General features: G+C 38.3%; 1 protein-coding gene across 4 annotated transcripts in view; it reads right to left on the minus strand.

Moving 5' to 3' along the window:
* Positions 1-15447, minus strand: part of Cpeb4 (cytoplasmic polyadenylation element binding protein 4) — a 68536-nt gene that overhangs the window by 17522 nt on the left and 35567 nt on the right. For 2 of the 4 annotated variants that reach the window (XM_004665010.2, XM_004665009.3), the window contains exon 3: positions 3762-3812. The exons of the other annotated variants lie outside the window; for them this stretch is intronic. In XM_004665010.2, the coding sequence (XP_004665067.1) occupies positions 3762-3812 (51 nt within the window). The remainder of the gene's footprint in view (positions 1-3761; positions 3813-15447) is intronic. 4 annotated transcript variants of the gene reach the window in all.

The raw sequence follows: 15447 nt of genomic DNA on the forward strand, positions 1-15447 counted from the left end.
AATTCAAGATAAATGAGGACACTTAAATGGCTCTAATCCAATAAGACCTGTGTCCTTTCAAAAGCAATCAAGACACGTGTACACATAAAGGCCATAAAAGGACAGCCATCTACAAGCGAAGAAGATAAGTCTCAGAAGAAAACAAGTCCAGGCACACCTTGAGATCTCAGACTTTCAGCCTCCAGAACTGTGGCAGAATAAATTTGTGCTTAAGGTACAGGGTGTGGTACTTACTATAGCATCCCCAACAAGCTATAGCATCCAAAAGTAGTATAATGTGTTCTCACTTTACATCTAAGCTAAAGAGTTCTCCCTTCCAGGGAGGGGGATAAAAACCTCTACAACTAATAACACAGTAAGTTGAATCATTTCCTATTTCCTAGAATAAATATGACAGTATTTCTGGCAGAGCTTTTATTTACATAACATCTTATAAAACTCACTAGCTTATGAAGACACTGGATGGCTAGGCAAGGCAAATAATAAGTAACTGGACCTGTGGATGAGTAGTAAGATCTGGATCTTTATACAGGCAAATCCCAATGTTATTCCAATACAATCTGCCACAAATTGGTATTTTTCACTTACTCAGGATTTAAATCCTACTGTTTCACCTAAAGTTCTGAGACTGCTTGAAATTTCCAAAAAAGTGATACAATTAAAAAAAAAATCATCAAAATTCAAATGTTTGTGTTAAAATGTTCATGTGAGAAATAGGTCAAGCATCTTTTCCTTATTTCTATCCAAACACAACAAGAAATAGCTTCCCACCAGCAGCCACGTCCCTGTAAGTTGTTGAAACACAGTACTGTGACAACAATCACTTTCCCACAAGTTTTTAGACATTCTGGCAGGCCAGGAAAATTAGCCTCTTTATATTCTTTTCAGTCTTAAAATCTGACATGACTAAGAAATGACATCAAATATCAGGCTTTTATTAGTTTTAAAAAAGACTGTATGGCTAAGAGATGTAGAATTAACTGCCTTTTAAAGTGATATAGCTTTAGGTTATCTAGAGCATAGTAGAAAACTTTTACAAACTCATCATAATCCTTCATTGTGTAATTTTTCCTCTTATATATGTTAAGTATTAACATTCCCAATCAAAAATTATGTTAGACTTATTATGCTAGGTGTGATAATAAGAGACTAAGATACATTTAATCTCCAACCCTATGAGATAGGAAGTATTTGTAATTCTTGAGTCTGTCTTCATTAAGCATATTTAATTCACATTAGATTTGAATACAAGTACATCCAAAATCTGAGCTAAGGTAAGACCAGGGCCACTACAAATTAATGCCTGAGTATGAATAACTTATCTACAGAAGTGTCCATTCTGGAGGATGTTTTATAAATGGGGCAAGGGAATAGGTCACCTCATGCCTCAGTCAAGTTGCCTAAGAAGCAGTCTTACTACTATCCTCTAACAACCTTTGATTCCATGACCCTGAAGCCATCTTCTTCTATATGTGGACTTTGCTGTTGGACAGTTAATAGGTTCATCACCCAGGTCAACCATCTGGTCTACTCACAACAGGTCCATCACCCAGGTCAACATCTGGTCTACTTTCAACAGGTACATCAACCCAGGTCAATCATCTGATCTACTCACAACAAGTCCATCACTTAGGTCAATATCTGGTCTACTCATAACAGTTTCATCACCCAGTTCAACATCTGATCTATTCATAATAAATCCATCACTCAGGTCAACATCTGGTTTACTTACAACAGGTTTATCACCCAGATCAACATCTGATCTACTTATAATAGTTCCACCACTCAGGTCAACATCTGGTCTACTTACAGGTTTCATTTCTCATTACAAATTAGTAAACTTTGTTTATTACAAATTACTAAACATGCCTTTATTAGACTTGAGGCCATAGCAGTCATAACCTCACATTCCTGATTTGGCCTCAGGAGACAGCACACTTCTCCTCTTTGACATCCCTTCAGTTCTTTCTTTTATCTTCATATCTTTCAGTTTGAGAAAGCATGAATCTGTCAGTGTATTTTTATAACAAATGAACTTTCTATGTAAGCAATTATAAAATGAAGCATCTATGGACAAGTCAAATTTCAAACCATATATATTTGGAGGGAAAGATAATCATTTTTATCCTTTGCTGTGCAAAAGACAAACTATTGGTAGCAAGAAAGAACATTAATGCAAAAAAAAAAAAGAAAAGACAATCTCATTTTAAAACTGAGTTTGCCTTTAAGAAAAACCTACCATAAAGCCAGGCGTGGTGGCGCACGCCTTTAATCCCAGCACTCGGGAGGCAGAGGTAGGAGGATCACCATGAGTTCGAGGCCACCCTGAGACTCCATAATGGATTCCAGGTCAGCCTGGGCTAGAGTGAGACCCTACCTCGAAAAAAAATAAAAATAAAAAAATAAACCCTACCATAGAGTTTTTCTTACCTCAACAAAGATGGGGTCCAAAGGCAACTGACCCAACTGGAAAACTTCATGAGGAAATGAACAGAAATACAAGTCCACCTAGACTGGGATAACATGGCTGGCTCCCAAATCTCACTCACTTCTCAGTACCTGAGTCTGGATCTGGTTCCCAAGAAGACACACTGCTGTATGGCAGGTATGTCCTCCTCCACCTGAGTCCACCATCACTACTGGTGGTAGGTTTTGCCTTACAGAATTTTATGCTGGACTATTATTTTATGGCATTATTATGATGATTATTTCTGCTAGAATAGTAAAACATGGTTACACATACATTCTCTATTCCCTTCTCTTTCTTTCTCCTACTATCATTGTATTACTGGCACTAGAGCATGGAAAGACCCACATGTGAAGTAAGAATGAGCTTTGAACCCACTGCACAACCTCCAGAAGTGTCTGCGACTCAGAGACTCTCATCAGACTATTTGCTGCCCAACTTTTTCTGGTTTGACAATATTCAACAGCACACGGTTTTAAAACACCAACAAAAAATAGATTTGGTAATAGAAATACTTCTCAATTCCTGATTTATCACATGCCATAGATAGGAAAATTTTTTGTTTGTTTCTGTTTGAGGAATAATGAGAACATGAATAATTCTTAGAGGATGTAGGACTTAAAAAGGGCTTTGGCAAATGGAAGGACATACATATATATGTAACATCATAATAGTAAAAAGAAGTAAAAAAAAAAACCCTCTGTATCCCACCAAGTTGTTTTAAACTGTGATAATAAAAAGGAGATGCTTCAAAATTCTGTGAGCATATGTCCCGCTTTCCCTATGACACTCAGCTTCCTTCTGGCATACAAACAGAAAAGAGGATTTGTTAGCACACAAGAACCTTTGAAACAAGGGTGGAGAACATTTGGAAGGGACTGTTCTTCATTGTTCTTGCTCTCCTTTAACAGCACACTGTGAATGACCTTGACCTCTACCATGTCAAGAAATAAGCTTGCCTCTTTCTCTTTTATACCCCTGTTATCCCTTTCTCCTGGCATGGTTCCTCTGACGTGGAAACCTTTATGTGAGCATTTCAACACTTATAGGGACTAAGGTTCACTGAAGCTGGTTTGTATCACTGTGGGAATCACATTCATGTTCCTCACTCGTTTCAGAATGGGGACTCAACTGACTGATTCTCTGAGGGATGAGAATTATTGTTAAAATGGGTGATTAAGAGCAACCTATAACTATCATTGCAGAACCAACTAGTGTCACACAACTACTGCATTTTCTCACTTAGTTCTAACTGTTCTGTGAGCTTCACTAGGGTAAATTGGTTATCACTTACCATTAATAAGCAGGGAACTATCGGATCCTGGATATGAATAGTTTAGACGACCTGAAGGTAAGAGAAGGCCGTTACTAATTATTCCATAGATGGCTTAAGCTTATTCAATAACAGAGCTGAATTTCATAGATGGTTTAAGCTTATTTAATAACAGAGCTGAATTGACTATTTTCAATATGCAAAGTATTTTAAAAGCTACATTATGGGACAAAATTTCATTGTGCCAAGGAACATAGGGAATCAGAGGATATATCAACCAGCATATTTACCAAAACTCAAGAAGGGCAAGTTTGAAGGTGATTAAAATAGTCCTCACAATTAACTACTATGTCGCTCTAATTTCTAAATGCCCACTCAAAGTGATTATCTTTATACCATATGTTCTGACACCAGCTCACAATAATAATCTTGGCATTTTTGTCCCATAAATATGAAATATTTTTCATTTGTGTTGGTTGTTACATTTTCAAAGGATGAAATTAGCAGTAAGTTTCCTGTGTGGCTTATAAGAACCAGACTTACACCTATGTGTACAGACATGCCAGTGGGTTGAAATTCACTTTTGGGGTAGTAGGTCCTGAAGGGAAAGCATACTGCCTTGTACCTATACATTATGGAGTTATCAAAGCCCTTAACCCAGGCCCAAAAGCAGAGTGGCTCAATAAATGCTATATTACTCTGCTTCAGATTTTGAACTGGTTCAAAATGTTTGACCTTAAATGCCCCTCACAAAAGAATTTGCAAAAATACTTGGGGGTGTGGGAGGCAGTGTTGTTTTTTTTTTTTTTTTTTTGCTGTTGTTGTTGTTGTTTTTTTTTTTTTTTTTTTTTTTTTTTTTTTGGTCTTGAAGGAACCACATTTCTGTTTGGAAGAATTTCTACATATAAGTTGAAGCACACATGCTTCCTGGGTGCATTAAATAAATATCATTACGGAAAAATTTTAAGCATTCATGCCCAGTATCCCCATTTGTACCCACTTTCAGAACACTGATGATGAGGAGGAACCCTCAGCAAGTCTTGCTGTTTATCTAAGGGATGGGCAGAAAAGCTTATTGCCAATGCTCTACTATAGTCCGGCACTCTTGACTTAGAAGCAGTGTGAAAATTTCACATTGACTTAGAAGTACAAAAACTCCTTTAGGAAACAGCACTCATCTCTGGCCTTACAGAACTGTGATTCTCAAGAGCTATGGAAAAGCAGAAATTCTGCCAAGCCTTGAGGCTAGAGCAGGCCTTCCAAAATGCCAGCAAGACCTAATCTAATTCACTGAACACTCTAGGATCCTGACCTAATATAGCTCCCATCAATCCAGCAGCCACATATTTACAACTCATCAAAAGGAAGCTGTAGGCCTTCCATGTTTTACGATCCTTTGTCTTCATAGAAATGAACGCATGTCACGCAAAGACAAAACTGTTCTCTCCTGTCAACAGCTTTAATTAATCCATATCCCAAACCTGGAATCCAATATGTAATAAAATCAGAACCAAATAACTTTTCTAAGTTTTATAGCCAAATAAAAAGGGCTTTTCAAAATTGTTAACTATTCTCAAAATTTCACTTTAATCTTATTTAAGGAGTAAAGGGAGGAATAGAGACAAGGGAGAATGTGAAAGTTAATTCTGATACCTAAATTTCTGCCTCAACATTGGTTCTGCTCTATAATACAGGGTAAATATTAAAATATAATAGATTTCATTTGAACTGTTTTAACAATAGCCTGCATCTTACTTGTTACAAACATGCTGTCTTTTTCTTTTTTAACTTTAATTTTTCCATTTGACATTCTTGTACATCTATATAATGCATTTTGATCTTATTCCCCTCAATTGCTAGCTCTTATTTCCTCACCCTTCCTACTACCACCCTTCTTTTCCCAATGATCCCCACCTTATTTTGATGCCTTTTTTAACCCATTGTGTTAAGTTAGGGTTGGCCAGCATATTTTTAAATAAGGATAAGCTTCAAGTACAAGGAACAAGAAAACGACTCAAGTGCTAACATCCTAGAGGAAGAGTCCACTTTCTGAAACACCATAAACAACTGATTTTCTGTAATAGACTATTCTAAGGATTTTATAATATAAAACTCTTTAGAAAATGAACTAACAAGAGCCATAAAATATCACTTCTTCTGTCATTAGCAGTTTTAAAAAGAGGAGCTAAGTCAAAACAGAAACAGAAATACATATACATATATTGTGCTGGATAGATAGCAGTTAAGTCGCTTGCATGCAAAGCTAAAGGACTCAGGTTTGATTCCCCAGGACCTACATAAGCCAGATGCACAAGGGAGTACATGCATCTGGAGATTATCTCCAGTGGCTGGATGCCCTGCTATGTCCATTCTCTCTTTCTATTCCTCTCTTTCTCAATAAGTAAATATTTTAAATAATGCATGTATTGACTAAAGTTAAGGAGCAATGCTTTATTATTTTTAAAGGAAAACCCTATTCTTTTTTTTTTTTTTTTTGACTTTTTGAGGTAGGGTCTCACTCTAGCCCAGGCTGACCTGGAATTCACTATGTGGTCTCAGGGTGGCCTCGAACTCTCGGTGACCCTCCTATCACTGCCTCCCAAGTGCTGGGATTAAAGGTGTGAGCCACCATGCCTGATGGAAAACCCTATTTTTTTTTTTTAAGCTAATAGTTCAGGCAAAGCCAGGGCTGTTCTACATATAAAACTGCAATGGCTCTTATTTTTTAGTTAAGGAAGGATAAAAATAATTAACTATGAGAACCCCAAAAAACAAATTATCATAGAAACTGGTCTAGTTTCATAAAATTAAAAAAAATTCAACTTGTCAGACTCATCTTTCAGGCACCTCTAAGAGAGAGTGAAATAGATGACTGAACTTGACAGGCACAAAAGGCTGCTTAGCTCAGACGGTGAGTATGGCTCGCTGCACACCTCCTCAAGAGCATGCTGACTCCAAAGTGAGTGATCTTGCCCGCATGCTGGCTCGCTTGGCTTTCTGGAGACAGTAAGTAATTCTACTCTTCTCCTAAGACACAACGTGACACTGAAGAGTCACTGGAGAAGTTCACAGCTGGGGCTCCAAAAGTGACGCTTGTTTTTACTTTTATTTTTTTCAACCTAACCTTGTAATATGATTACTGTTGGGCTGGGTTTAGTTCCAGTCACTGAGAGGAAAATATAGTACGCTTGGGATGTTTGTTGAAAATAGGAATTCTTTCTGCTTCAGGTTTAAGACAACAGTAGTGACTTTAGTAAATTTTTGTACTTATTTTTAACTTACATAATGCTTTCCCAACTGTTTGCCTAATTCTGCTATAAGTTTTTTTATACAATTAACATATCCAAAGAACTGTTTGCAATTATGGATAAAACCTATCCCCTCCTTTTAGGAACTCTACCCCAAACTCCCATTATAAGTACTATATGAATTCAATCTTCTAGAAGCCATATATACTGTCCTATTATGCCTTCCTTTACTCTTTTCAAATATCCTCTTTGCCCTGTTGACAGTAATTTATACGAATGCCTTTGCATTTTCATTCTGTGGCTAACTTACTGATGAGCCTCTCTTACAAGTGACAGAGTGGGTCCACATTCCTTGTGAAGGACTGGTATGCTGTGTGTTATCTGTCCATCTGTCTAAAGACTATTTTTTTTTTAACAGCAGCTTTAGATTCACCACACACTGAGAGGAAGGTACAGATGTCTCCCACTGGAGTGGACATCTGTTATGATTATGAACCTGCACAGGCAGTTCATTGACACCAACTCCACAGCTTACTCTCATTCATTCTTGGTGCCTGAACAAGTGTGTTATGACATGTATACAACATTACAATATTACACCAAGTAGTTTCACCGCCCTTAAATTTCTCTGTATTCCACCTTCTCATTCCTTCCTAGACCCTCACGTTTGATCTTTTTGCTGACTCCATAGTTTTTCTTTTTCTAGAATACCAATGACTATAATCAGGAAATCAAGCCTGTAAAGACTGGCTTCCTTTACTTACTGTGCATTTAAGTTCTCTCTGAATACTTTGGAGCTTGATACATCATTTCTTTTTAGCATCAAGCAATATTCCATTGTCTTCATTGACCATAATTTATTTAGCCAATCATTTAATGAAGGATCTCTTGGTTGCTTCCAAGTTTGGTACTAATGAGTTAAGTTGTCATAATTATCTGGGTAGAGGGTTTTATTATAGATAGTTTTCTGCAGAGGTTTTTTTTTCCAGGTTCACTATTTTTTAAAGATACTATTCCCTTTTAAACTGGGTATGGTGGTGCATGCCTTTAATCCCAGCACTTGGGAGGCAGAGGTAGGAGGATCGCTATGTGTTCAAGGCCACCCTGAGACTACATAGTGAGTTCCAGTCAGCCTGGGCTACAGTGAGAACCTACCTCGAAAAAAAAAAAAAAAAACCTTTTAAATTAGCACACTAAATTTTATTTGTAGCTACATAGCAATAACAAGTTCTCTTATGTAATTGTATCAAGTACTGCCGAACTCCCTTATCTCATTTACATAATAAACCTCCTTAGGGATGAGAGGGTTTTTTTTAACCTAGCCATATTGAGTTTTCTGTTTGGACAACAGACAAACATTCAATGAGCTCAGTTCACTGAACTTAAAACACTGGCATTTCATAAGTAGATGAAGTATAAAAAATAATTAAGATATGTGAAGATGAAAATAACCCAAGGAATATAACCAGTTGTTGGGTTGTTATTCTGATAATTCATCTAACTACAGATATAATTCATGTTTCAATACATTTAGAATTAAATTCCTGGAGGTAGGAGAGTATTAGGGTTTCAATCATAAGAACCTATTTGCTGGGCACAATTCAGTCCTTGAAGGCTCTTGGTATTGACTGTGTTATAAATATAAAAGGTAGTGCCTGATCAGCAGACCTACTCTTAAGAAGTGCCATAGTCTCTGGAGACAGTTATGACATCTTCAGTCATAGCCTTGCACACATAATGCAGAAGGCACAAGCTATATTTGGAGACATGATTCAACCTAGCCAAATATAGGCAGCTGATGCAGTGTGACTCTGGGGGAGCTACACTACCAAACTTTTCAGCCTGGAAAAAGTCCATACACCACCTAGACAATTCCATGCTAGGCACTTGTGACTTTGGGAGAATCAATATTTGCTAAACAGATAGATTTAAAATAAGGAGGAGGAGAAGGCACTCTAAAGACTAGGGTATGTTCTGTCGTATTCAAGACTCTGACTAAGCAGTCCAGTTAGAGGTCAAAGGAGAAGGCTAGAAGGAAATGTTCCATTATATATATATATATATATATATATATATATATATATATATATATATATATATATATATACATACACACACACACACACACACACACACACACACACACATACATACATACACACACACATACATACATATTATATACATACATACATACATGCATGCATACATCTGTACATAGTCCATGTATAATGTATGTACAAATTGTCTTCATAGTCAGATAAATGTCATTTTCTGAGGAGGAACTCAGATATTATTGCTCCTGATGATTCAGCAGGCAATTATATAATAAAAGCTGGCATTTCAAACAGTGAAAAATATCACATGTCACATTTGCTACTGGATAACATGTTATGACCTTCTCTTTTTCACAGTCATGCTGGCATCGCTAGTGACGAGGCACAGATCAAGAAACAATAAGAATATGGGCTGGAGAGATGGCTTAGCGGTTAAACGCTTGCCTGTGAAGCCTAAAGACCCCAGTTCGAGGCTGGATTCCCCAGGACCCACGTTAGCCAGATGCACAAAGGGGCGCACGTGTCTGGAGTTTGTTTGCAGTGGCTGGAAGCCCTGGCGTGCCCATTCTTTCTCTCTCTATATATAGCTGCCTTTTTCTCTCTGTCACTTTCAAATAAATAAATAAAAATAAACAAAAATTAAAAAAAATATTAAAACAAAAAAGTAAGAATAAACAGGGCTGTCTGGAGCATAGCCATGCTGTCCTATACAACAGCAGGCAGCATGAAATTCCAAGTTCATTTTTTTAACTGGCCCAAGCTATGCTTACTTAGATAGTCCAAAAGAACAGGAGAAGTTTTTAGTAAACAATATGAAATTTTTCTAATCTTCATATATATGTATGTATGTATGTGTATATATATATATATATATGTATATATATATGTGTGTGTGTTTGCATATATATATATATATATATATATAATATACACAAATGCACGCACGCACGCACACACACACACATAGAAACAGACATATATTGTTGTTTAATTAAAATCTTACTCCTATCTCTGCTCAGAACTTTATTTACTTCATATTTAAGTAAAGGCAATACTGCCATAAGTACTTTTTATCTTATTTTATTTTTAGTTTTTTGAAGTAAGGTCTCATTCTAGCCTAGGGTGACCTAGAATTCACTATGTAGTCTCAAGGTGGCCTCAAACACACAGTGATCCTCCTACCTTCGCCTCCCAAATACTGGAATTAAAGACATGTGCCAGCACGCCTGGCTTAATTTTATTTTATTTTTTTATTAGCATGCAAAGAATGGAGAGATGGAGAGATGGCTTAGCACTAAGGCACTTGCCTGCGAAGCCTAAGGACCCATGCACAACTCCGCAGGTCCCATGTAAGCCAGACGCACAGGTGACACAAGCACACAAAGGCGCACATGCGCACAAGATGATGCGTGCATCTGGAGTTCTTAGATTGCAGTGGCTGGAGGCCCTGGCATGCCAATGTGCTCTCTCTCATAAAAATTACAAAAAAAGAATGGAATTTTTTTTTTTTTTTTTGGTTTTTTTGAGGTAGGGTCTCACTCTAGCCCAGGCTGACCTGGAATTCACTACGGAGTCTCAGGGTGGCCTCGAACTTATGGAGATCCTCCTACCTCTGCCTCCCAAGTTCTGGGATTAAAGGCGTGCGCCACCACGCCCGGCTTGGAATTTTTTTATTATGATGTGTTTCAAGCAAATTTTGTTTTTGCTTTCCTTACCCCTCTTTTCCCTCATACCTTCTTGAGCCCTCCTAAGAAAACATAACCTCCTTTCAACGTTCTTGTTACATTTCCTTTTGTCCTTCCCCTCTTCTCATAGCCACGTGTTCCTCTCACGGTCTCCTATCTAATATCATATCCCATACCAGCTCACATATCCACTTATTTACATACACACAAACATTAAACATTAGGATCCACATATGACAGAGAGCATGTGATTTTTGTCTTTCTGGGCCTGCATTGCTTCACTCAGCATGATTTTTTTTAGTTCTATAAATTTTCCTGCAAATTTCATGACTTCATTCTTCTTTATGGATGAATAAGACACTTTTAAAATGATACACTCCTGCCTTTACACACCTTCAGTTTTAATCAACACTGCCAGAGACTCTCAGCAAGATGGCGCTGTGGGGGTCTGGACAACATACAGCAAGGCTTTAGGCCCATAATAAATACACTGGTAATGAATGCAACTTTGTACTTACACAAATGCAGAACCAATGCCAATATGACCTTATTCAATAATCCCTGTAACTTATAATGTTTAATAATTTATACCGCTAACTAAAAATAACAGTCAAATCGAAACCTATGACCTTGTTTGCCCCCCTGACTGCTCTGTCCTATTACCAACTTCCCATAACATTTCTACGTAAAATCATGAAGGAAGAACTGGCTGAACTAATATCAGCTGAGAATCTTGTTCCTTGCCAACCACTTACAATTCATTAAACACACACCAAGTATTCATAATAAATGAAAGGCTTTCTATGGAATGAATCTGGCTGTCAGAATCAAAGCCAGGAAAACCTTTGAATCCACGTCTATCCTCTGTCCACTCCACATTTCCCTTCTCATATTGGGCACTCCTGCTATTCAGATTCACTGACTCATAACATCTACTTCTGGGTCACTTCCCCTGTGGAACGCCCTCCTCCCTCTGTCTCCCAGTGTCTTACCACACAAGTCCTGCCCCCACAGGAGTACCCTCTTCAGCCTCACACCATACACCCTCTGATTCAAATACTGCTGCCTGCTCTTTGAGCACCTTTCACACTGTGGCCCATCTCAAGTCACATGCTCAGCTGAAAAATCTATGAGGAAAGACCTTCAGTCTTGCATTCTAGACTTTAGAATAGAGAAAATTACTCAGTAAGTAGCTACCAAATGAATAAAACAAAGGCAGCAACTGGTGGTGTGTCTGCCTTGGAAGATGCAGTAAGGAGGATAGTCATAATGTGGCACAGAACTGACTTCATGTTACTTATCCTTCCTGAGTACGAGTTCTTGTTTCTCACAGCCATTGTGAGGTTTTCCTGAGATAACTTTGCAGAAAAGACCCTTTACCCCCACCATATACCACAGGTACCTAATTAATACTAATTTCTCTCTCTCCCAACTACAGACCAAAGGTAAGCAACACTTTTCTACCTGTGAGAGAAAAAAAAGAGAGACAACTTATTTTGGCTAATAAGTACTCAACTGGGGCCTTGGAAAAGGGAGGGGTAATCCAGGGGAGTTTTCAGTTTCAGAGAAATGAAAGTTTGCTAGTATCCTTGGTTACAAACAGGGACATTATTCTCTGAGAAAGAAAAGAGGAAAACTGAACTCTTTTCTTTTATTATAGCCACCAGGCAACGAAAGGGAAAGATCTTAGAAAACAAAAACTCTGAAAACCAGGAAGTGTCTTCTTTCTACACCAAACTTCAAATTCAATCTTAAATGGTGATGGAACAGTTACAAAGACACTGACAGTGGCAGAAGAAAGCTTACTTACAAAAGTGAACATTCTGTAGACTGAGGGAGATTCATTAAAGGAAGGGGTTAGCTCCAGGCTGGTATGGAGGTACAAGGTCTAAAGAACTGGTGAGTTTTAGAGAGGAAAATATCTGAAGAGAAGCTTTGTAGTGCTGACCCAATTAAGGAATTCAAAAGATTTCCGACTGCCAGGAAAAGTGACAACACACCCAGCAGCAGGAAGGCTATTTTTATCCTCACCAGAAACCTCTGACTCGGAGGCTGCACTGAGGGGACACAGTGACAAGATAATTTACCTTAAGAGGATGCTCTGATACCAGTGATTAATGACAAATTTTCAAACTTAAAAAGCTAGGCACCTACGCTGGAGAGATGGCTTACCAGTTAAGGAGCTTGCCTGCAAAGCCAAAGGACCCATGCTCAACTCTCCAGATCCCATGTAAGCCAGACGCACAAGCTGATGCAAGCACACAAGGTCGCACATGTGCACATGATGGCACATGAGTTTGAAGTTTGATTATAGTGGCTGGAGGACCTGGCATGCCAATTCTCTCTCATTAAAAAAAATACAAAAAACAAAAAAACACAAAAACTCTAGGCATCATTTTTTTCCCCTCAAATTAAACCAGCCAAAGCCAGCAGTAGCAAAATGGAAAGAAAAGAGCAATGGGTAGTAGAATGTTTTTAAGTAATCCAGAAAAAAGAATCAAGGGAATCAATTAAAATTCTCCTCTCTTACAAAAAAGCTGATTGAAAGAAGCATGGGCTGTGGGAGGCCCATCTTTAAATAATCAGTGAATAAACACATAATTTTAAAAATGCCCACAATGTAAAATGACTTTGAGAAATGGCTTTCTGTCCTGACCTGAACATAAACTGATGAAATCCCTGAGACTCCTAGACTAAGTCACTACTCATAATCAAAACTAATAATGACAGAGATAAGACTTAAAAGAAATCTAATCAGATATTTCTCTGACCACAGAAACTAAAAAGAAAATAATGAGTGATTTCATTATTGGTAGCCATTATTTTAATGCTGTTCCAATGCTGCTGAACACTTGCCTTGAGAACTAGTCACTACAGCCCCTCCCCCAAACAAATGCATTAAGGCACTAGGTGACTCTCTGCATGTGAACTGATCATTAATTCTAATCACATATTTAATGCACATGAATTACATACCTAACATAAGAATTCTACTGTGTTATTTCTCAGAAGGTCCAGCCCCTATTTTCTTTTACAGATATTTAAGGCTCTGGGTCTTGCTCATTAGCCTTCAAAGTTAAATAATAAATAGGCTGTCTCAACATCTCTGCTAATGACTTGGAAAATGAGCTTCATGAGGCTGAGTCTTTGCTTGCAGTCCCTGCTGTATTCCACAACCCTATGATAGTGCCCTGTGCACAGCACAGACTTGGTGTATACTTGTCCTAAGAAGGGCTTCTGACAGCTTTGGACCTCAGAGACACAAGCAGAGTGCAGGTGGCTATGGGGAGCAGTGTCTCTGACTCACCTGGGGTACATGCTAAAACCCTGAGGCAGCCTGGTTAATCAGGAGCCAGTGTGGCAAGCTGCCTTGGTGATTCTATCTTGACCTCTATTCTTTAATAGGAAACCACAGAATATGAGAACCACCTGTCTTATAGAAGATTATTATGATAAAACACAGGTTTTTAATTGAACTTCTAAATTAAATAAATACTAAATCCTACTCTGTGTAGGCATATTAAACCAAAATTGCTTGTGTTTTTCCTTTCTTCAGGGCTCCACAACAAATGCTCAAACCTCTGAGCCACAAGCAAGAGGCTATGTGTTCCTATGTTAACCCTCTAGGTACCAAGCAGCTGAGTGACGATATAGAATCTATTACCCTCTCTGAGTTTCAACTGTTTGAACTATAAAATGGAGACCATAAAATTCAAATCAGTGTTTTCATAAGGATTTAGGTAAAAGACAATTTTCCACAGGGGCACTGAGTGAGGAAAACAAGTGTCTGAAGTGCCTTTCCACATGGAACTGTGTTTCTAGGGCTTTCCATACAGATGCTCAGGTGTTCCTCAAAGAGGGAAAATATTTAAGTGTACCTCATAGGGCATGGACACATTCATAGTTTGGGGAGCCGGAACATGGGCAGAGCTTTTCGATGTGAGATGAGGGCGCTTGGCTAGCCCAGTGGTACAGCATGAGGATCTTATGTGTAAAATGACACAACCTAAGTGGCTTAAAGAAAGTGTTAGTGGTACATCCTTCCCTCTCCTCACAAGAATTATTCCACGCTGCCAGGGCAACCTCATTCTCCTAGTTATGTTTCAATGGGTAAACAACTGGCTTCAGGTATAGATATGAAATTTCCAAGTGCTATTTGGTAGAATAATAACATAGGGTAAGAAGAGTGATCTCCTCACTCCTTCCTGTTCTTGTCACTACTTCCTCTATTTATTCCTTCCTTCCTATGTACTTTTTGGTGATGGGTTACATTCTAATGGCAGAAGAATAAAGAAGAACAATTAGGGAAGGTCTCTAGAGGGATCTGACAGCTTTTAAAGAACTTTATTTCTATGTGGGCATGTGTAAGTATGCATGAGTGACCACATGCTTGGGTCTCTTACTGCTGCAAATGAATTCCTGTCAGCTTTATGTGGGTGGCAGGGGAATTGAACCCAGGATGGCAGACTTTGCAAATGAGTACCTTTGACCACCAAGCCATCTCCCCTGCCTCTATGGTAAATGAAGACTCCCTACCACATCCCAACCCAGAAAATGCAAGTCAAACAATTAAAATCTCCACAAACTAACAATATAAACGCAGAGACAAATGTATGTAACTGCCTTACGGCAGCATCCAGATGCTTTTGCAGGATAAGCATACGTATATAATGGCACATTTACCATTTAACTAGAATGCCTGCTTAGTATTGGGATC

The sequence above is a fragment of the Jaculus jaculus genome, chromosome 6 (genome assembly GCF_020740685.1).
Source record: "Jaculus jaculus isolate mJacJac1 chromosome 6, mJacJac1.mat.Y.cur, whole genome shotgun sequence".
NCBI classification, from domain to species: Eukaryota; Metazoa; Chordata; class Mammalia; order Rodentia; family Dipodidae; genus Jaculus; species Jaculus jaculus.